The 23,942-nt window shown below is 39.1% G+C and overlaps 1 protein-coding gene across 2 annotated transcripts in view; it reads left to right on the forward strand.

Moving 5' to 3' along the window:
• CHCHD3 (coiled-coil-helix-coiled-coil-helix domain containing 3) overlaps window positions 1-23,942 on the forward strand; it is a 155,012-nt gene that overhangs the window by 115,792 nt on the left and 15,278 nt on the right. For both annotated transcript variants that reach the window (XM_049813741.1, XM_049813742.1), the window contains exon 6: window positions 10,760-10,830. In XM_049813741.1, the coding sequence (XP_049669698.1) occupies window positions 10,760-10,830 (71 nt within the window). The remainder of the gene's footprint in view (window positions 1-10,759; window positions 10,831-23,942) is intronic.

Below are 23,942 nucleotides of genomic sequence, written 5' to 3' on the forward strand. Positions count from 1 at the left end.
TGATGCTGTTGCAAGGGCTGTTGGATTGAGAGAGAAAGAATATTTTAGAATTTCTTTCAAGAACTTTATTCTTGATCTCTTGAGGGTTGCGCATAAGTGTTATTTGTGGCAGCATTGTGCTTTTCAAAAAATGGTAATCCTGCACTCATTATGCCCGTAGGCAACCAATCTCGCTGAGCAGTGGTAGTGGTAGATCTAATAAACAAAGCTAAACCCAGCTACTTTCCATTTATTTGAAAGAAGATACAGCTAATCTGTGATTCTTTATGTTGGGCTTCTGCCACAAGATGAATTTCACATACAGCTGCAGAGCAGATTGCAAATCTACAAGCCAAAATAGATTTTCATTCTGATATCAGATATATCTCTGAGTGTAAGCATACATATTCATAGAATTGTTTGGATTGGAAGGGGCCTTGGGAGGTCCAACCTCCTGCTCAAAGCAGGATCAACACTGAGGACAGATGAGATTGTTCAGTGCTTTGTCCAGTTGGATCTTTGAAAACCTGCAAGGCTGGAGATACCACAACCTCTTTGCATCCCTGTCCCCCTGCTTAATTATCCTTGGAGGGAAATATTTTCCCTTATATCTATTTGGAACTTCTATTGTTTTGATTTACAACCATTGTCTCTTTTTCTCCCACTGCACATCAGTAAAGAGCCTGTCTCCATCTTGATAACCTTCTCTTAGGGCTTTTAAAGCTGCTGTTAGGTCCCCCCAGATTTTCCTCTCCTCCCAGCTAAATAAGTGCTGTTCCCTTGGCCTCTCCTCACAGGGCATGTTCCCCCAATTTGGTGTCACCTGCGAACTTGGTGAGCACGCACTCCATCTCTGGGTCATTGATAAAGATGTTAAACAGGGATGGCTGTGGTGTAGACCTCTGAGGAACTCTACATGTAGCCGGCCTCCAAGTGGAGCCTGATGATCCAGCCAGATTTTCACCCATAATTCACAGAAACAATTTTCTCTTATTCTTTTGATGACTTTAATGAGATATCTCTCTGCCTCTGAAAGGTGACCAAAATGAGTTTGAAACAGGTGGTGTTTAAAGTGGTTTTCCCAGACCATTCCTCTGACTGCAGAGGATGAGCAACATGATCTTAAAATTATGGTCGCTGTAGTCCATAGATGACCTACCTTGAACTCAGAGCTGTCTCTGTTATGAGTTTGTAACAACAACTTTGCGGATAAGCTCAAATCGTCTTCCCTTGAGTCTCTAATACCACTGGACTTCGTAAAAGTTACTCATGTAGCAGATAAGCTGCAATTACACGTGAACATAACAGAAGACTTAAGGTAAATTGACTTTGTGCTGCTGTAGCAAAAAGACTTTTTTTTACTAGCCAGATACATACATGTACATTGAAACAAAACTTTGGGGTATCCTTTTAACTCACACACAGGCGTCCAAGGCTCACGCTGATCCTAGTTTGCTTGTAAGCTGATGTCGTTCCCTATGGTGTGGCTTTTGTTATGCGAAAGTGGCTTGTTGGATCCATATTTAAGAACTCCATAAAGGCAACCAACAATGGGAATTTTAAATCCGTTATGAACGTGCTGTTCCTAGTGCTGCATTCTGTACCCAGTGCCACTGGGAGAAGGGATTCCTCAACTTACATGTCTTGGGCATCAGGCCTGGCAGCGGCAATACCGATTCCTATATGCCTCAAAGACAGCACTTGGCAACTTGACGTGTTCATATGCCATTTTGGGGGGAGAAAGTCTGCTTCAGGACACGGAGAAATAATACCTATTGGTACCTCAGGGAGAATGTAACTTATAATGTATAACGGTGAAAGGGGTGAGGCTGAGAAGGAAGGTTGTAAATAGGAATCATTTAGATGAGGCATCTTGTCATCAGTAGGAGATGTAAATATAGTTGTGCATTTACACGTGCATCTCTAAGATTGAGAACATTTGTATTAAAGACTGTACTACAATTACATGCAGATTAGATGCTTGGCTGAATAGCTGTAAGAACTTTGAATAGATTTGTCCTTTTCACAAAGGTTTTCATTTTCTTTGGCAGCTCTGAGTGTTAACAAATTAGAGATCAATGTTCTACTAGGGCAGAAAAGTGAAGTGAAGCATATCTTGGGAGAAACTTTAGAGACATTAATAGTTGCAGTTAAAGGTATTAGTTAGTGGTGCCTGAAAAACAGAATTGGAAATTCAAAAGAAAAGGTCAAAGGATATGCTATTTTCCCCATTTTCTGCTGATAACTGAGTTAAGTACTTTGCCCCACTTGCTGCACATTGAATGTATACTGTTCGACAAACACACATGAAATCAAACAAATGATGCTGGGAAGTGAATTGTTCTCGCAGAACATTTGCCAAGATACAGCATGTGTTTCTCCTTTGTTTCCTTTGTTTGAGTGGGTCGTAGTACTGTCTCTTTCTCTGGCTTCTTCAGCATATTTGGGTACGTGTTTGCCTTTTCATCCCTCTGTAGAAACAGGTATGTGGTGGCATGGATGTCCAAAGTCCTCCCTTCAGTCCCTAATAGTTCAGACATCTATTCTGCCTGAACTCCAGGATGTAAGAGGGGAAGATGGCCATAGATGTTTTAGCAAGGCTCCGGACTAAAGGCCAGAGCAGAGGGAATTGCACTTGAATTTGAGCCAATGCAGGAAACATACCTCTAGGCGAACTCCACCAAAATCCTGAAAATTGCTCTTAGCCTTAATTTCCTTACTATCCAGATGTCCTCTGTAGGCTTAGGCCAGGATCCCAGATCACTACCTTAGCTTTTTTTTTAATCGTGGGTCTTCTCTTTCAGCTCGTCTTCTCTCTCCAGCTACTTTTCTCCCTTCTTGCTCATCAAAAGTTCTCCTCTGCTGTGAATGCACGTCCCCTGATCTGTCGATGCATCTTTAGCCTCTGACTATTTCTGAGTTGTCCTGAACATCTTCGTTATGTGGTCGGAGTCCCTCATGGAGGGAGCTGTTGGATCCTTCTCTGAAGGTTGCTTTTATGCTGCGTTTCAGAATTGGAAAACTGGTTTGCTTTGGCAGCAACCATTCTTCTATGGAAAGATGCTCCTCTTGAGTAGAGTTTCATGAAGGCTGAATGCCCTATTATTTTCAGCCCTATGACAGGTACAGAGAACTTTCTAGTCGATCCAGTGCGTTCTGATGAAGGCAAAACAATACCAAAGGCAGCCAGTCCCCTCATTCAAAAAGGAGCTCATAATAGCATGTAAAAACCCCAACAAGAGCAGAAGTCATAAGCATTACATAGGTTCCCTGAATGCAGAATTGAACATCCTTCATTGCATCTCTGGAGTTGAAAAATGCAACAATTGGCTGAGTAGCACAGCTGGACCAAATGAGAGAAGTCATAACTTGTATAAAAAATAAGTTATCTAAAAATTCAAGCAAAGGCCTGATCTGATGACATTTCAGAAGAAATTACTTCATTCATATATCACTTTAATAGCATTTGAGTTAGAATAAAGATGCAGGATTACTTGGGAATCTGTATGACGTTATATGCTTGGTTTTCCGTAGCTTATTAAAATCGATTCAGAGACAAATAGAGGTTTTTAATTCAAATAAAGATGCCATAAAAATGGTCATGTACTTATAAAGCTGTAATTTAATATAATTTGGAACTGGGATGTATGCACACTAGGGTAGGTAATCTTATTCTCTTTTTGTTATTTCCCCTTCCCCAATTCCTTCTCTTTTTGCTCACTTGTTGCTTTTCGTGACAGCTTCACAGATCAAGCACAGCTGGGTGTTTTAACTCTATTTCTTCCAACAGTTGCTTTTGCCTTTTTCTTTATAATCCACGTGGTCTACTTCGTAGTTTGTGTAACAGTGGGGCGTGATCTAGTGATCCTACACCTTTCATGGTCTCCCAGGTACCCAAAACACACTCCTGCGTGGGTTTCCTTTGCACAAGTGCTGCAATTGGTCTCTTTGGACAGCGGTGGCTGTGCCAGACTTCTTGTTCCTACTTTGCAGCACAAGAACAGGATGGGGACTGTGTCGGTCTTCAGGCTGGATTCAAATCTGTGAAGCAACTCTTTAGGCTTAAGAGCTATTCCTTCCTTCTGGCTTTGGAAATCTTCTCTTTTAAGGCTGTATGGATCTCAGGCTGCATGTCAACAGATTGAATAAAACAAAATGCTTCATATTATCTGCAAATGGGTTCATGGAATATACTGAGATGAAATGGCCAGAAGTTCAATTAAGGGATAAAAGAAAGCTTAACTTCAGCAGATACGGATTAAAAAGAGGCAAAGAAAACTTTCCAATTTGCCATTCAGGGAACATGATAATCTTTGCCTGCCGATGCTTTGAGTCCTTCTGTGGGGGAGGATGACAAGGAAAAAGAAGTCTTTAAATTAAAAATTCTCCCCTGATTCTCAAAGGTGCCAAACAGCCCAAGCTCTTCATTGCTTTGGTGGGTGGAGCAGGTGCTGAGCTGCTCTGAAGTCAAGCTGTGCTCATTTTTGTCTTTCACAGCACTAACTTGAAGCAAAGGCCAGATTTCTCTTTTGTATGGAAGTCACACGTCTTTTTCTTTGTCAAATAAACTGTTAACTACGTAACTATTAAATTAAATTAAAAAAAACCCCTTAAATAGGTTGCATGAATGTTACTCTCATATTGAATCTGTTCAGGGCTTTAAGAGCCAAGGGGCTTAAAAGAAAAATTTCAATGCCAAAAAGAAGTCACGGTATGTCTACAGTAAAAACACTTTCAGCACATTTGTAATGAAATAGTGCATATAGGTGATGTGTCTTTAGTGAAATTAAATGAGGGCCCTCAAGTTCTCCTGGTTCTTTTGATAACCTTTTATCAGCTTGGATGACACAAGATCTTTCAGAACTTTATCTGGCTGAAAATCTGAAGATTTTCGGCAGAGAGTAATACATGCACTTCTGCTTTGAGGTCCCACATACAGACAAAACAGCTGACCTTCTGAGGTTCTGTAGGAATTTATTTTCTTACACAGACCTTTGAAATCAGAGCTGTCTAGCAAAATAATTCTTCTATTCCTCCACAATATGTTCTTTAAGAAGCTTCTGCTCTTACTTTTGTTCAGGGAAGATTATTCCAGGGGCAAACATGATGAAAATATTTTTGCCGTGGTCAGTTCTCATTTTTCTCTACCTGAATTACAGCATTATTTATACTTGCTATGGCTCTGTGTATTTATCAGGGGAAATTGGATAGATTTAAAATTAAAATTCAAGTCCTCTTTTCTTTAGCTTCTCTTCTACAATGCCAGCCTATACTTTTTTTCTGTTCCCTTCTTTGAAGGTAGCTCTTAAAAAGGCACTTCTTCCTCAAGAACAAGTAATCCTGATCTTTCTTTTCAAAGAAGGTTACTAAAGTGAAAGGCATAGAAAATACTACTTGTCACTCAATTTGCTTGCAACCTATGTATTGTCTTTGGGCCATAAACACTTAAGTAAGTAACTTAACATGTGGTGGTCCTAGTCAGGTCAATTGGATTGAAGTCACACGTGAAAGTAGTCACTTGAGTGAACACTAATGAGTTTTTGCAGGTTTTTCAACAAAACTCTGAACAGCTTACTGCCTGTATGGTAACTAACAAGAGCACACAACGTTACAATGTTTTAAAAAATGTTGAGTAGGTAATTTTGGAACCGCGTTTTAAGAATTTTTTCAAGGAAAGTAAAATCGGGCAGAGTGTGGATGCTTTCCGAATTCAAGTTTTTGCCATCCTGGGAAAACGTGCCTAAGTTTGTCCAACCCCTGTTCAGCAGGACAACTGATATTCCTATAAAAACATCAGTTCACACCTATATTAAAACAGTGGTTTCCCTCCTCTGACTCAGATTTTGCTTATCTTACCAAAACCTTCTGCCGTACAGATCCAGGTGGGTCAGCAGAGAAAAATACAGTGTTTCCTACAGTGTAATTATCTGTTTGATGCTGCTGCCCAAGTGCTTCCGAAGGTTGAGGATTACTCGCTCCTGCAGGACTGTCACTCTTGGACTGTCAAAATACATGTTGGCCAGTTCAAAGCCCAGACAGCCAGAAGAGCAGCTAAATACGACGTACTGTGCCAGTGCCGTGAGACTGAGAGGGACAGGAGAGCTGAGGACACCAGAGGCACAGTCTGAAAGAGGGGGACTGGGTACAGAGAGTTGAAGAGGCTGTGAGAAGGCAGGAGCTGGTTAACAGGAGAGTCTCCTCTTTTGGAGATACAGGGTGGGAAATACAGTTAAGAATAGGTTGATGGAAGGATAGGCTGTCTGGATTGAGGGAACAGAGCAGAGAAGTTGATAGCTATTGGGAATATCAGAATCTGTAAGAGAGCTTGGCCAGCAGAAGTCAATCCTACCTGCTGCTTTACTAGTTCAGGTAGAACAAGACTGTATTGAAAGATCTTAAGCATTATAATTTTCCAGGTGATGCAAGCTCATTGTCATGATTTTATTTATATAGCATTTCTAGCGTTCAGTGATTATTTTTTTCTCTTCCCTCAGCTTGCTCTTCACCAATTATTGTTTTTTTTCAAGCTTTCTCTGCTGAAAGAATAACCAAATGCTAAACTCAAATACTTGCAAGTTAGAAAATGTCAGAATAGAAGGCAGTGGGCTTCTTCAGATGATGTGGACCTCTAACATATTGCCATACCTGCTCCTGTAATTGCTGGGGTTCCCCCAAATGACCCTACTTAGTGTGCACAGCATCCGTTATTTATTTCACAGCATTGAAACTTTGAAAAATTACTAGCGTCTAATAGGCTTTTCTGTGTTACCATTCCCATAATATTAAAGAAATGAAAATAAATTTCCTAATTCCTTTGGAAGGTAGTTAAGGCTAAAGTTTTTTGTGCATGGCAAAAGCATGGTGACTAATGATCACAAGTATCTTTTGTGCTCAGTAAGAGGTAGGTAAGGCATGATGTCTTGGAATCCTTAGCTTTTTCTGGCATTTTGTTTTTGGGAATAGGACTCTCACTCTTCCGTTATGGCTGTTCAGCTGTTCAAATCGGTCACGGCTGGGTTTATCCCTCCTGGCAGTCATGGTGCAGTTTGGGACATAACCCTAGGACTAGATTTTAGTCATTATGTGTGCTGGAGGATGACCCAGCATCACCGTCTGCCTGTTCTGCTCTTTATCCTACACGTGTGCTCTTAATACTTGCCAGAGTCCTGAGCTGGATGAGTATTTGGTCTCATCCAGTATGTCAGTTTTTATTGTAAAGGTGGGCAGTTGTCTCTTCAGTCAAGCAGACGGCACATGAGGAGCATGCACACAAGTGGGTTAATTTCCCCCAACTTTAGCAGCTTTAAAGCTAATCACCTATTTTGAGTTAGTTATTCAGGCCCCCGTTGAGTCAGCAGCGACAGAGTAATTTATGTCATTCTGAATACTCTGTGAGACGGGAGGAATCTGCTACCGAGCACACCTCAGTGATCAGTTTAGACGAGACACTTGACTTTGAAGAAGCTAAGGTTTAGTCATCAAGAACCAAATTCGCCGCTTTATTTTGATAGTGAAGTCAAGCAACATGCCCACATTGTGCAAGATCCATAACAGATACAGAAATAGTGTCTTCTACGTAATCTGGGATGATGATTAATTGCCATAACCCTGACGCTTCTGTTCCCTCTTGGAAGTTCCTAGTGTCTTTTGTAACACACTTCCTGCACTTTGATACTTCTTGCAATAGAAGAGTCCGTGGAGGTCTACAGAAAGCCTTCTTTTTGTTATACAGCAGGAGAGAAATCTTTAAAGAGGGGAAAATGCTGTGTAACTTTAGGTGAAGACCGTTTTATAATGCACGTGCCCAAGGGACCTAAATCAGACAAGGGAACTTGGTTGTAGTATTTGCTACCATTTTAGTGGCTTATTTAGTTAAAAAAATCCTAGGAATATATAGAAAGTATATATGTCTGGAATGTAATAAACATAGCTGAGCTTTGTATGTCTGTGCGCATGGCGCTTGATGCAGAATGTGTGGTGGTCTTGCGTTTCTGTTCCTTTCCCTTTGTCCTCCCTGTGCACACTTTGGGGAGAAAACAGCTGCATTTGGTGTATCTGCCGGAACTCGTGAAGATCCACAGGCCCAATCCAGCCCTGCTCTCTGATAGTTTGCCGCTGCTGCTAACCTGAGAATTGGACCATAGCTTTTTTCCTCTGCTTTGTGTTGAGCAGTACATGAATATAAAGACTACACATACAACATAAATACATATAAGTATTTATTTGAAGAGTGAGGAAATTATTTAGGTTAACAGTGCTATGTTATAGCACCATTTTTTTCTGTATTTAGAGAAATGACCACTGCATTCTTATCTTGAGGATTAGGGAGGACTTCTAAAATGAAACTTCATCGATGGATTATGGAGAGTCTATCTCTAAAAGAGAACCTGAATGAATTTCAAAGGAAGATCTGATCCAAGAAACACGGCACACTTTATCTAAGATAACAAATGATTTCTTGATAGCTTGAGTCTACTGCAGGATTAAAACTTCTTGGCATATATAGCAGCTCAGTTGATCACTTGAACTGCAATTAAAAAGTAGAACAAGTACACTCAGAATATTGTTTTTGTGTCAGAAATGCTCCTTCATGGTTGAAAATGATAAAAAATTGCAATCGATCCTTACAACTGTTGTGTTCATCTTTATTGATCAGGCAAAAGAAAGATAAATCGCAGCCCAAATAAGATTATAGTAAATGTTAGCATCGGAGGGGACTGGAGGATGATAGAGAGCTATTCATCATTTCAGATGGTGACCTGTCCGCGCTCACACCGTCGTCAGTCTGCTGTCTAATCGCATACCTATTGATTTCATCTATGTCCAAGGAACCTGGATGTGACTGTCATTGGGCAGCTGAGATTGCTAAATGCGAGGGGGTCACTGGTGTGAGGAGGATTTCATTTTCATTTTCTTACTGGCCAACGATGATTTATGAAAAAATAAATGACCTCAAGTCACATGCGTGGAAACCTTGATTCCAGTACAAAAGAATTATTAGGTCTGAATCTCAGAAGCAAGAGTGCAGTAGACCACTGTGCTCTTTGTGATCTGTGCATGACCTTTGACTGCAGTGGATGTTACACAATTTGTTATAATTTGTGGTAAAATATTAGACTTGCAATACAATTTCGCCCATGTCCAGAGCTGGTATTCTTTTTCAGTGATTTCTGTACTTTTCAGGATTATAATTCACAAGGAGGAACCTCAGAAGATGAGATCCTCAACTGGAAAGGAAAAATATTTTTTCCTTTTATTTTTGTAGATAGCACTGCCTCTTTCAGAGTTTCCATCAAGTTTTTTTGCTGTAGTGGGCTATCTTACCTGCATTCCTCGTAACATAATTTGGCACAGATAAATGTTGCTCAGGACATGTTTACTAACCCAGTGATCAAGGAGACTATGCCATCTTTGACTTTTACAAAAGAGTGATCTCTCTGGTTACAGAGTTTTTTAAATTTTTTTCCCCTAACCATGTTTTAGGCATATTGCTTTTTCATACACCAATGTCTTAAATAAATACAACTGCTTACTTTACCCAAAATAAAATTGAATGACGCTTTCCATGGACTGCATTGTGCCATCCACGTATGTTAAATGTTGTAAAGGTGCGAAATCAATGTTGTGGCATGAATAACTTAAAACCATGGTATAAATAGGTAGATTGGTAAAATAAGGACTCAAAATGGTTTTTATGTAATCATGCGTTGTGTGATGGTAAGAGTTTTGTTGCCATGTTACCATGACTCCCTGGGATGCCAGGTGACTCAAGAGCTGCAAAGCTACGGAAGAGTTCTTGCAAGTGCCAACGAAACCTTTATGCATCTCCACAACCTGTTTTCCCCAGCATTCAGAGAAAAATGGTTTTAGAGAACTTCTGAACTGCTTTAACTTTTCTTTATTCCTCCAACTGTGAAGCCAGGTGCCTTAGTTATTGCATGTTAAGTCCAACTGTGTTAAGGCTATAAAAAAACCTCTTGAAAAATACCAAGTATATATTATCTAGATATGAAACATCAAAACATTATAGTGATTTGTCTTTAAATATCCTATGTCCCACTGAGAAACTTTGCCATTTTTAAGTGTAGAAAAGTTCTATTGCTTGATGATTCAATCTTGTCTTGCCTGCATTTTGGAAATTAATGATTTGGTGGAACTGAGTGAAAGGCATTCCTGGGTTTAGGGGAGATGAAAATATGTTCCGAAGCTGCCTGATTTTAAAAATTAAAATTAGCAACTGATTGAAGCGACCTGGAAGTTTGGAATATTAAAATAACTCACTGCGAGAGGCATTATCAAGGCAAAGAGCAAGAGAGAAAGTCAAGCCATAGTTAATTTATTGTGCAGCTTTGAAGTTTGACTCAAATATCCCCTGCAAACTAGAAGGGGATATATGTGTAAGTAACACACACAGGGATGTGCAAAGAAGTAAGGATTCAGTATTTTGATTATTTTTTTTTCCTAATGGAGAAGCCTCAAAGGCTCCAACAGCACCTAGTGCTAAATACGTGATTCTTACCCCATATCTCTTTACGGTTTCTTCCCTGAGAGCCATCTCTTTTGCATAACCTTCCAGAAGCAAGAGGACACACTTATTTAAAAAAAACAACCAACCAAACAAAAAGTCATATGTGAGACTTTGTAGAATACCTGATTTGAGGGGGGGGTGAGCAACTTAAATATCCAAATTAGCATTATTTACTAGATATTAGTATGTATATAAATTATATTATATGCAAACTAGTTTGTTTATTTATTTTTTGGTTTTTTTGCTTTCCAGAGTGCCCAGTTCTACAAAGTTACCACAGAGCAATACCAAAAAGCTGCTGATGAAGTGTCAGCTCGGTTCAAGTAAGTCTTTCTACTGTTGTTTTTGAGCCTGGCAGCTAGATATGTTCTTATCCACATTAAAATGCACAATAATTCCCCTTCCCCCTATCATAGGTCCTAACAGTCCGTGCTGGTTATTGAAATGAGAGAATTTTGAAGAATTTGGAAGCCAGAGCATAGTAGCCATAAGCTGCATAGAAATTGGATGCGCAGTTAGTAATATACTAATTAATTTATATTTGATAAGATGCATGAAATAGTCTAAAAATATATTCCTTAACATTTTTTCTCTAATGGAGCACCAAAAAATGTAGTTCTAGGTTTGCATTACAGTAGTATTCATCCTTTGCTTGCGTGATGGGAAAGGATTTAAATTAGCAACTTCACTTTGCCCTTAACAGTGAAGGTCAAATTAAATAATTTTTATTAGTCCTGAGGATGGTTAAATGAAGATACAGTAATTGATGGATCAAAGTGACTCTGACCCTTAGCCTTGGACTCTTCCCTTTCTGCTTGTTCATCCATTAGGCAGAAGGTTCCATTTATCATTTTAGTAAGGATACAGAGAGAACTTTTTACAGCCTTTTAGTTTTAGCAGTAACCAAGAAATGCTGTATAAAATGAATTATTCCGTGACCGTTTTTAGGTTTGTGGAGGGATTGTCTTTCACTTTGGGTTTTGGTTTGGTTTTTGATGAGCAAGAAGAGAAAAGGCCTTTCTGAGCTGCTGATAATTATATAAATAAAGTTCTTAATTGTAAGATAGACATAATTTTATTTCTTAATACCATGAATTTTTAAATATTCTCTAGTGTGTATATGAAGTCTTTGTACTGGTCAATGGTGCAGAGTATATTGAGGACTGAATTCATCTGTTCCTTAAACAAGAGGGACAAAGTGACCATTGACTCAAGGTCTGATGTAAGCATAATTTGGAGCGTTTCCCATTACTTATGGGAAGAACGGTACGTTGTTATTCATTGTCATTTTTTTCATCTGTGATAGGATTCCCGTCAAGGGTGTATCTCTCCTTCATCTGGTACGCTTGGGTATTTTCAAGTTTTGAAATCTAATTATTGCCTAATCTGACTTTCATTATTCCAAAACAAGCCTTTGTTGTGATTTGAAGTACTAGTTGGTAGCTCTAGGTGGTTGTTGTGGCCAGAGGTGGGAAATGGCTTTGGGTTTGGTTTCTTCACCCCAATATATTAATGATTTCCTAAGTAAATGCTTTTGGGTTCCTTTTTGCACAAGTGGAGCCAGTAAATCCAACAGGGGCCGGTCCGTAGCATTAGGCAATATCTAAGAATTCTAAGAAAACCATTTTGAAGGATGTTTCAGACTAGCTGCATAAACCAAAGAGTATTCAATGAAGAGGGATTTGAAGAGGGAATTAGAGATTCCTAATGCTTGATGAGATTGGTCTTTTCTTCATTCTCTTAAAAACTAAGGGCATAAATAGAAATCACCTATTTGACTAGTCTTTGCTGTAATGCCTCTACTGAAATTGCTATGCTTCCTTTGCACTTCAGGCCAAATTTTCCAAAAAATTATTTGGAGCTTTTTGATTAGTGGATCCAGTTTTGGTCCATTGCCTTAAAGAGCAAAAGGAAAACATTACGAAAAGAAAAAGGTATCTGAAGTATGCGCATAAATTGCAGCAGATCTGATAAAGTGCATGAAATATCAATATTACTTTATAATTTAAAAGTTTTCCTGATAGAAAATCCTTTCAAATGCCATGTCTTTTTATTGAAGGTTTAAACTCAGCAGCTGTTATTTTATCACTGCCTTTTGTATGTAACTTGACGGATAAATTATGAATGATTTAGTGAAACCTAAAGATGATGCTCTTTTGGTGTCACCAGGCTCTTCTCATGTTCAGTTTAATTGCATGTGAGGATTGAGGACAGAGTTTCAAGCAATGGTGTTTAAAGAGCTTGTTTAATTGGCTGTAAAAGAAGAATTAAATAAGGTTGAACTGCTAAATTTTGTTAATGCATAAACCAATGTGCTGCATGTCAGTGTGATTTCAGGTTCTAAGTGCAAGATTAATAGATCTAATTGTGGTATCATTACGAAATAGTCTCACTTTATTTTAAACACGTCTAGAATTAGTTACGAAGTTTTATTGAGATAACTTGCATTTCTTCAACTTTTTAAGCTACATCTCTTTCAAGAGCAAAGAGAAGTGGATAATTGCTTAAATATTTCCTGGATTTTCCTTTTCCTTCCTCCATTTAGTCCCTGAAATTACATCAGCTGTGGCTTCATCAGTCTTTGGGGATAACTCACCCCATTAAAAGGGAAGAAAACAAATATCCCACATAGACTTGGATCAGAGAACTGGCAGGTCTTCTGTACTTTGTCTGCAGTCCTTAATTGATGCCTGCTTATTACCTTCTCCAGCGCTGCCTGGATTAGACTGATATTCCAAATGTTCATGATAAATGTTTTATCTCTGTGAGGTCCTGATTCACATTGATCAAATTCTGAATTATCAAATGGTTCATCTCTTTAAGACACTAATTCACATTGATCAAATCCTAAATGACCAGGTTCAGTCAGTTCCTGCAGTACACAAATTGCATTAAAACAACATTACTAGAGCATGCTGCCTTTTCTAATGTAGGAGTTATGTTACCCGCAGTTACATTATAACCAGAATTATTATATTATGAAGATGTCTCTGTTATAATGAGAAGTTTACACAAGAAGAAAAGAATGCAGTATTAGGGGAAGAGCCGGGCTTTGGGCAAAGATTTGAACTTTAGCTAATCAAATTGTATGTTTGTATTGTGGGTTTTTTCCTTAATTTGAAGGGCTGGTAGCGGGAAATTTGGCAGCTGTGGTGGTGACATTTTATTCCCCTGTGGTGTCTAGAGCCAAGTAACATCTTGACTATTCATTTAGGAATACAGTAAGCGGATAGGGCAAATTCTGCCTAAAATAAATGTTTTTACTTTATCTTCTGTGGGGTTTGATTCCTTGTGGTAGATAGCAGGCTTCATAGCTGCACACTAGTGCTTTTTCCAAAACATTTTGCTATTCCTCTCCAGCTCCACTGCTCTCTTGTAGACAACACGTAGTCGCTTCTTGCTGCTGGTTGCTTGGCAAAAACATACTCCCTAGCTGGCCAGACTGACAGAAAATCCAGGTCCTCTTTGGGGACCGGCTGTTCGTTTCAGTGGTGTTTGTGCAAAGCAAAGTAAGGGTGAGGTTTTCCCCGGTATCTCCGTGTGTCACTTCGATGTCACTTCCAACCTCCTGTGTCTGCAACCAAGCCAAATTCTGGATTTTGTGCATCACAGCGCAGGGTTTATATGCGTTGGTATGTCGATAGACTCCTGGATGAAATTATCCGACGCTAACAGGTTTAATCATGGGGGATTCTTTGCATCATCTGGAAGCTTGGGTGTTTGCTCTGAATTACAGATTTTGATGGCTTTATTCTCTTACTATGAGACTTTTGATCATGAACCTTGCCATCAGGAGGAATGCCGCCCAGGAACTGGAGGAGCGAGTTTGGTTAAATACAGAAAGGTTTGGGATTTGCTCGGGCTGCTTCACACGGTACCATCTTCACACATTTGAGATGTTTTAAAAACAGTTTTACAAACTAAATCAATACATTTCACGTGATCCTCGATCTTTTCCATTGCTCTGATCACTGATGGAAGTGAGGGCTCGGTGATAGCCAGGCAACAGGCTATTACAACCCTGAAAATATGTTCAGCGGGGGGTTTCATTCAGGGTGGAGTGAACAGGAATAAATGACAAAACATCAATATCATGTCTTCCTTTAATTGGTGGCTTCTGTATCATGAAGCTTGGTTTATTAATGTTTACTGAAAATAAAATTTAAAGCACAGTTATGTTTGATGATTATCTATAAATACATAGAAACGTTAAAACTATTTCCTTCAAGTTGTGTTTTAGGCAATATTCTTTTGAACTGGGAAGTGAAGCTGAGAAAGTTTGTAATGAAGCCGTGTTAAATGAATAACAGTGACACTTTGATCTTCAAATACGATTGTTTCACAAAGCAGTGATGCCAATATTCTGGACACTGAAAAAAAAAAAAGCAGTATAGAGAGAAAATAAGCTTTTTAATGACAACATTGGACTGAGACCAGGGAAGCGTGGGTTTATTTCACTGTTCTCGTTACCCTTCTGATGTTAGGCACATATGGTGACTTTTAAGGGACTCTTCTGCACTATCTGTAAATTAGGAATATTGATAGTTCCTTAATGCAAATATCTTCAGTAACTATCATGTTGTACTCACATACTACTGTAACATAGAAATCCGTGTTGGAGATATCCAGGCAAATAGTTTCTGCTTTGTTTCTGCTTGTGCAGATCCACTGGTCAGAAACTTCCAGTTTTCTAGCAGTTCCTTTTGCTACCTTAATTAGCATTAGTCACTTTTAAAAACTAAAGTTAAAAGGACAGATTCTAAAATTATTTGTGAAATACTACATAGTATTTTTACAGTAGCAGGAAGTAGTAAGCTATTTAGAAATCCCTGGACCGAGCCTGCAGGCTTGCTGCCTTCTAGTTGAGCTCCCTTTGCTCAGCCAAAGACGATGGGCTCTAAATAGAAACATCCTGAATTAATCTTTTTCTCTTGCAGATCTAGCACGTGTATGTAGTGCTTTGTCATGAAACAATCGTTTCACTATTGTTTGCCCTGATGATGCTATTGCTGGTAGTATTCTTGAATTCTTTTTTCATGCATTATGGCTGGGGATGATGGTCCTAAGTTACCCACGACAACCCACAAATGAGCATAAGACTGATGTGATTGTAAGTTATGCTAGAAGGAGTGCGCAGTGTTAAATACCATCAACTCAGCTTAAACCATGCTGCTTTTCTTAGCGGCAGAGGTATTCAAATAGTCATATTTCCCTTTCTTTCTACTCTTGCACTCCATCCCCTTTTTGTTCCCCAAGGCTACTTTGCCGTGTAGCTGCACACACCGTTGTGCTGACACCGTGCAGAGGGTGGCATAGCAGTGAGAGTTGCTTCCGTTGATTTAAGCAGTGCCGTTGTCTGATATCTAACAGCGTTACACTTAAAGACCGAAGTGTAAATGGTGTTTTGCAGAGTGGATGTGATACTGTTACCCCTCTTAGGTTTAAACCAGTCTGGATTCAGAATGCGTAAAGCTGATTCAGGTAGGAAGAGAAATTTACAGAGACTACAAATCTTCTTGATCTCTGTTATTTATCTTGTACATCCAAAATCCTGTTCCTTTTAAATGCAAAAGGAATAAAACAGAATCTGTTTTCTTTGCTCACTCCTTTCAGCCAGTATTTGGTCCTGATAGACTTAACCTGAGGGCTGCCGTGGCAGAGCTCATTCAAGCAACGTGTTTGACTTTCTACTAATACTTTGTACGTGTGATTTTGCTTTGACACAGTGTTCCCTTGGTTGGCGAAGCCCTTTACACCATGCATGCCTTATGCATGCCTTTGAATCGGAATGAGGAAGCAAGACTTACATATTTCTGCCTTTCGGATAGGGTTGCCTATTGCTTCAGCAGCTTGGCTTGATGAAGGGACTTTGGCGGTCAGTAGTTACCCCTGACTCAGTTGTTCTGCAACCTGGAAGCATATATAAGAGGATATCCTTTCAACAGCTTTAGAATATCAAAATTCTATAAACCCTTTATTCAGTACATTTACCTATGAAATGATGATCACTTCATAAATGACAACTTTAGTTTTCTCTACAGCAACATAGATATTTAACTTTCTTCCTTTGATCAATACAGTCCATTAGGAATGAGAGTACTCAACAGAGCTGGATGAAATATTAATTGTGTACTTTTTAGCTAGATGCAGATTCATCCTGAACGAAGTGGGAGCAGGGGATTCTGGCATAATATCTGTGTGTTTTTCTGTTAAGCCCGGAATCATGACTGTTTGCATGGGGATGTGTGTTTTCATTGATATATTTGAGCTGTAATGTGAACTTTAAATGTGCTTATTTGGTCAGGAGGTAGGTTGGAAGCACTGAATGTGGTTTGTGAGAGTTATATTAACTTCTGAAATCCATTATTCAAAATATAGATAGCATGTTAATTAAGAGGGCCGAGCCAATTCTTTCCATGTTTGCCATAATCCTTTTTTCCCTTTTGTTTCCTTTCTAGAAATCATGGGCACATTCATTAAAGCTCCCCTCGGGCTATCCCCAATTTTTCACACAGTTAGATACTTTACGGTCTGGAATGGAGAAAGCAATCTTAAAATTAATTTTAGTAAAGCACAAAGTCATGACTAGGCGTTTTTTTCTTTGATATGAATTAGTACTTGAGATAACAAAAGATTTTCTGGAAGGTAGGGTAGTTACAGGAGAATAACCATGTGGGCAAACTTGCCTCCTTATCTGAATGTCCCTTTCCTCTTCAGGTGAGTCTGGTTGATGTGTTTGAAGGGGAAAGCACGTGCTCGTGTTCCAGCACACCACAGGTTTTCTATATTTGCTTACACAGACACATTAAGTAATTTTATAGACTTCCTTATGAAAGCAAGTGAGGAAACTCTTCCTTCATGCATCAGTGTCCAGCAGTTAAATTGGCATGTTCCCTAGGTTTGTGTGGTGGTAATCAACCAAGTCCCCTGAAAATTGATGGATGCACTCATTAAGGACAGTTCTTGCTGCTGGCTGCAGTTTCGTGAGCCACTCGCCACCAATGAGGACTGACTCTTCACGGTGTAGTTGGCATGTAACGCTCTGCAGCGGTACATCTGGCTCCGTGCTCCCTTTCAAGGACTAAAGCCTCTTGTTTTAATACATTAAGCATCCTTTGTTGGGATTTTGTATAAACACGAGTAAATGATTTCCCAATTACAGTATTAAACCAAGGAAGGTTAAAACCCGCAGTCTCTTCTTTTTATTATTAATTTGTTCTGTATTTTGTAATCTTCTATTGCTGAGATTTACAAATACCTTTTCTAAGGATATTTTTTTTGAGTCCAAGCCATCTGTACGATCAAAGCTTACAAATCTCGCAGCCCCCACTTCAGAGCACCCAGCAGCAAACCTCTCTTTCTCGAAGGGAGCATGTTTTGCAGAGTTGATGGTATGATTTTTTTTAAGAAGCATACACCTGTTTCTGGTTACAGGGTGAAGAATGAATTGCCAATTACCTCTACATGTTAGAACATGACACTTCATGTTGCAGGAGCTTGTGCTATCTGTTTAGTGAAGGCCCCCAACTATGTAACCATCCGTTCCGAAATCATGGGGTGGAAAGAAAGCAATCCTTGATCAGTCGCTAATATTTGTGCATGTGCAAGCTGCAGGAAGGGAGGTCAGTGCCACCGACCTTAGTTTTCCCATCAGAGCTCTTGAACAAGATGAAGTGATCAAAGCAGGATGCCAGTACATCAGCACAATCTCATTACTTTGCAAGCTGCATGCACAGATGCTGCTGTTGCTGCATCAGGCGTCACTGATTTACATTCATAACACCTCCATTACAGCTCATTTGCTGCTACTTGTAATTAACCAGTTCTTCCCTTTTTTTTTTTTCCTCCCTTCCAGTAGTGTTTGGCTAAATCAGGGAAAAAAATAAACCACAGTCATTCTGGTTAGACTCCATCTAAGTGAAATCACAGTTGTAAAGCCAACGTATACATTAAACATTTGGGGAAATAATATCAAATCATTAGGGAATAATATCAAATCATATGCTTTGTTGCAAAGTGCTGTCATACTCAGAAAATAAGGTTTGTAAAAATAGTATTCAGATGTCTTACAAAGTAGTTAAGCTGTCTTGGTGCCTCTTAGTTCACGAGAGTAGTTCAAAAGTAAAACTTTTCAATTGCTGGTAGCAAAAATTATTACTGGACTTGAAAATTGTGGCATTGGCAGGTATATTGGCCCTACCTTACTCTGTAGCTAAAAGGTAAAATGGTATAAAAAGTCTAAACAGTATAAAAAAATATTTAATTTATTTTTTCTACTATGGGAAATAGGTAAGAGGCATGCAGAGAACAGGTATGCTCTAACATCTCCTTCTCTGAGCAGAGCTGCACTTTTAATTGCAGTTTTTCCTCCAGTATTGCCTTTTATCTTCCTGTTTGCTTAGGACAGTCTAAATTAAGATGAATCTCAATCAGATTTGGACTTTGGTTAGCAGTCAGGGTTTCAGCAAAATGTATCCATCAGGCCTGGAGTGTTCGACAAGCAGCTCCCTATCTTCTAACACTCACCCAGCAACCTGTTGCTGTTTCATTTACATTTTTTAAATGAAGTCCTCATCCCCAAAACATCCAAACAGCAGAAATGCTGCTGGTACCAGAACCAGATCGCATTTATTTTATGCTGGTCCTCACATGTTTGGGTCTCAGCCCATTGGCAGCGCAGAGTGCAGAGCTGGAGCTGGCAACATCTGGAGAAGGGGCTGCTGCAGTTGTTGGCATCTGGGAGGGTGGTACCTGGGAGGTGGCAAAGGATTATCATGCCGTGAGTGTCGCTCCTCTGTTTTGATAAAGGAGGACGTGCATTTTTTTTCTGTCGTTCTGTGCTGCTAGCAGGCTCAAACAACTGAGTGAAATTGTGCCAGGTTGCAATTGATTAACTCTTAATTTTTTGTTGAATAGAGCAAAATTGTGCAGCAGGCAGTTGGCAACATGTATGCTACATGGATGTGGGATCACAGAGAAGCCTTTATAAGTTTGCCTAGGATTTATGCTTTTTTATGTATTAGAACACCTAACAAATTGCCTGCCTAATGTAAATTTAGCTTTAATTAGTCCATCTACGTGCTTCTGTAATAAAAATAGTGAAAGGACCTGTACAGATGTAACATGAGTTCGTAAAGTTATCCCTTAAGGTTACGGGACTTGACTGAGGTCAATGGGGTAATATGTGCTGAATCCGAGTCTAGAATTAAGTGGTTAATGACTGCCATTTTTTACACAAACTTTATAGGCTGTTCTTCCTAATAGAGTATATAGTTGGTTTGGGTCTCTTTTACAGGTAAGAAATTATAATGGTCCCCAAACTTGTTTTCCATCTTAACTCAAATCAAGCAGTGATATTTTTGCTTTCTTTGTTGGTCCTGTCAGTAGCACTTCCAGCATAAGATAATTATTTTTTTTAAATATGATTTGGTTTCTTAAGCAGCTCCATTCTCCGGGAGTTGAGTGGGGCATCAGAATGTACATTTTCGTAGAGCTTTGAGCAGGGGAGTGGCACAAATCCTGCTCTCATAAGCATTGCTGGTTCTTTCTACCTTCAAACTTACATAGTTTATCAATTATTCTCCTTTGATCAGAGAAAATTTGACATTTAGATAACTGAATTTTAGACAGTAGTTGTCTTTTATGAATATGACCATTTTGAAATTATTTCCCAGAAGATACAAGTCTGGAAAAAAATTTCTTTCTCTTTTTAGCTTGAAATTTCCAGCAAGCTGCCCTAACGGGCATCTCTAAACACAACTGTATAACAGTTACATGATCAGAAGGTAGCTCTGCCGCTCCTCACAGACCGACTAGCGTGACTGTACGCACACTGTGCACAGAGTATTACACCTGCCTTCTTGTAGGAGACCAAAGCTCTGATCCGTAGACTGCAAAATCCTAATTGTACCAGGGCTCTACATCTAATGGCTTGTAGGAAATGAACCCATTGCCTTTAGACATTGAATAGGGTGTTACTGTGCCATGTTAGCCATGGAGCTAAGGGTTGGCCATGTTAGAAGTACTCGGGTCCAGCAAGATAGTCTATCTCCCTAGCAGAAAAGTCAAGTTTTATTTATTTCCCTTCAAATACTATGCTGTTATTTAATGCATGTCCTTTACAGGATTTTTTTTCCTGACGTTTTGCCTGTATGTTCTTTTAGATTTTGCCCTGTTATTCGCAGTACTCCTCAATGCAAAATGCTAAATTATTTTCTAAAGTGCTTTTTTATTCTTTCAGTGGTTATCACTGCGTTTTTAAAGCATGAGTCCTGACAAGTATAGGAGAAAATGCATATATTGGTCATGAAATGTCCTAACCAATTTTTTAAGGGCTTTGACAATGACCAATAATGCATTTTCAGATTTTCTTGAGCATAAGCTTCATTCTTAAGCAGATCAAAACTCTTTTCTTGCTGTTTTTGAAGAGGGGATTTCCTAAATATTTTTTATTTGCTTTGACATTTTAAAACATTTTGGCTTGTATACATGTGACCTGATATTTATGTTCCATGCTGCACACTTAGATGCATGAAAAGCACACCACTTTCTAATCCTAAAAGAACATAAGAAGACACAAAACTGTTCACTAGGAGAAATTTTTCCCCATTACTGTTTATGGAGCAGTTAAGTGTTAGTGGGTTTTGTCAATTCAAGTGTTACGTGCCTCTATAGAGGATCTATAACTGAAATTGGAAAACTTGTCAATGTTTAAAAAAAAATAAGGATGCACTCTCTCTCACAGTCCTCTGCCTTTCCATTTATCTGCCTGCAATATAAAATCAAAGTATAGTCCCGGAACATTTAAAGCACACATTTAAGCCTGGGGAAAGGAACTGAACAAAGTAGATAAAACTAATATGTGTATCTTTACACAGACCACTCGAGTGCCATGTCTATGGCTATAAACTTTATAAAGATGGACTCCCCTGTCAAGGGTGTGTTAAGACGGATAATATTCCATAGCAAATGCTGCACTGTGCCGTATGCATTACTGGAAGCAAAAGAAGATCAGGATCGAAAGGTTTTGCGAGACAGGCTTTATAGATCCGTGTGTAATAGACTACCTCTCTGTCTACACTGCTTTACTGTTAGTGGAATCTTGCTCTTGCATGGGCTGATGAAATGCAGTCCCCTTTCTTCCATCACATATATTCTTTTCCCTTTGCCTTGACTAGACACGGTACTTTGGCCAAAAAATTGTTATAACCCTCTCAATAAAAAGATGCAGTCAATGTGGCCAATGTAGATTTTAAAAACAAGTTCTTTATAGATAAATCCAGTGTCAAATGAATCCAGTTCACCAGCTCTTCTCTGCTAAATATTTTGGCTCCTTTAGGTAGAGAAATTGCAGATATTCTTCTGGACAGTCTACAAAAGAGGTATTGGTGGCTTTTCAAGAGCATTTATTAAGGATAAAGCTATTCTGTGTAATGGCTCTGTCCTAGGTTCTCTTTATTTTAAACCTGGAGACTTGTTACTCCTCTCTGGTTGCACAGCATGACGCTGCATGGGGCAGAAGTTGTCTTCAAGTTCCTCAGTACCTGGTAAACCTCGTGTTTAGGCAGATAAAGTCAGTGCTGCTTTCTGGATCCCTGCAGTACACATGTATGAAGGTCAAACTCCACTATCACCCTCTTGTTCTGGATATGCATTGTAAGCTAATTGTCTTCAGATAATATCCAAATTGATACAGATCAGGCATTCCCCCTTCTGCTCCTTAAGAGGATGTGTGTACTACTGAAATAAGTTTGTTAATTCTGTCAGATTTTGAGTTCAGTGCTTGACTATAAAAATCCTTAGTCACATAGATCTCCTCTAAAAGGAACTACTGAAACACTGATAATTTGCACTTCTTACTATAGTTTCTTGAACATGATACGCATTTTCCTGGGTTCTCTGTTTTGTGTGCAAAAATTCCTATTGTAGTACAAGATACATTTCTCAAGCTAGACGCACTGTAAAGTGTAATCATTTTACCGTATATTGAAAGAAATGAGAAAAGCAGTTATTTCTTTAAAACTTTCCTTGTCACTTAACACAGATCCCAGTTTCAAGCCATTTAGGAGATCCATTAAGCCACTGGGTTGCTCCTATGCATGCATTAGTAACAGACTTGATGTAATATGGAACAGGCTTGCTATATCATGGACACATTTATGAAGATTGATAACAGCCAGGGTTCAGTGTTAACTTTTATTGTCAAACAGGCTGCAGGAGAAACTGCCTAGTATTGCTTTTGCTTTGATTTATGAAAAGGTTGCTGCATGAAAAAGACATCACATAAAATAGCTCTGCTGGCAGTAGCATTATAAAATAAGGCTGCAAGTAGACCAAACAATAACTAACTATAATTATGTTCATTATTGTCTCTCTCAGCTCTCTGTACCTTTGGTAGGGTGCTTGCACTCGCTACCACGTTACCTCTCAAGTGGACTCACCTTTCCCACAAAGTGGGATGAGCGTGATAAAATCCTGTCATTTTATATAGGCAGTACCCCCAAAGGAGACGGTTTTTGTTTGTGCCATGAATTGAAAAGAGGTCATTTAAATTTTACCTTCTTGCAGAAGTGATACTAGGAGGAGGAGGAGGAGAAGGAAAGGTCTTCAGGAAAAAATGCTGTTTCTGTTACCATTTCTGTCACTGAGGTATTTTGCCCTAAATTGTTACCGTTCTCCTGTAGGGGTTATTTCAGACTGTGTTATATTTAGACCCCTTAAAAACAAAACCAAAAATCCCAGCATGGTGGCAGAGATCACCAGTTTTCATCTGTAGATGGCAAGAAGAATTATTTTCTTTCTCTTAGCCTAGTACCATCCTTTGTAACGAGATGTGCCGCAGCAGGAGCAAGTTGAATTATTCAGTTAGCAGGAATTAGCAGTAAAACTTTAGTGAGAACCAGCTGAAATCAAGGGGTATGACCTAACTGGAAAAAATTTTAGTGGTTGATCTAAAGTTTGTCAAACTTGAGATACTTGAACTTAAAAGCATTCCACTACCAAACTACCCGAAGACCTTGGCAAAAAAAATAGCAACTTAAAAATCATATGTGATCAGGTTATAAAACACAAGGCATCAGAATGATTTTCTTGGATCAGACTGAAGTTCCGTTAAATAACCCAGTGTCTAATTAATGCTGCCAGCACGCAGCAAATGGGTAAGGAGAGACCTTTGCAAGATCTTTGTGAGTTGGCAATGATGTTTGCCTGCAATACCCTCTACCTTCTGGTGTTAAACTGCTTTCCAGGTACCATCGTGTCTTATAACAGTCTCAGGGAAACATCCACCAGTAGGCAGTGAGAAAACTATGAAGTAAAAAATAATTTTCAAATAATGACAATAATCAAAAAAACTTGAATGTTGTGCTTTACAACTCATCTCTCCAAGTCCAGTTCGTGATTTGTTCATGGTGAGAGGTGCATTTTCCTTACTAGG

This window comes from Accipiter gentilis, chromosome 11, assembly GCF_929443795.1.
Source record: "Accipiter gentilis chromosome 11, bAccGen1.1, whole genome shotgun sequence".
In the NCBI taxonomy this organism is placed as follows: Eukaryota; Metazoa; Chordata; class Aves; order Accipitriformes; family Accipitridae; genus Astur; species Astur gentilis.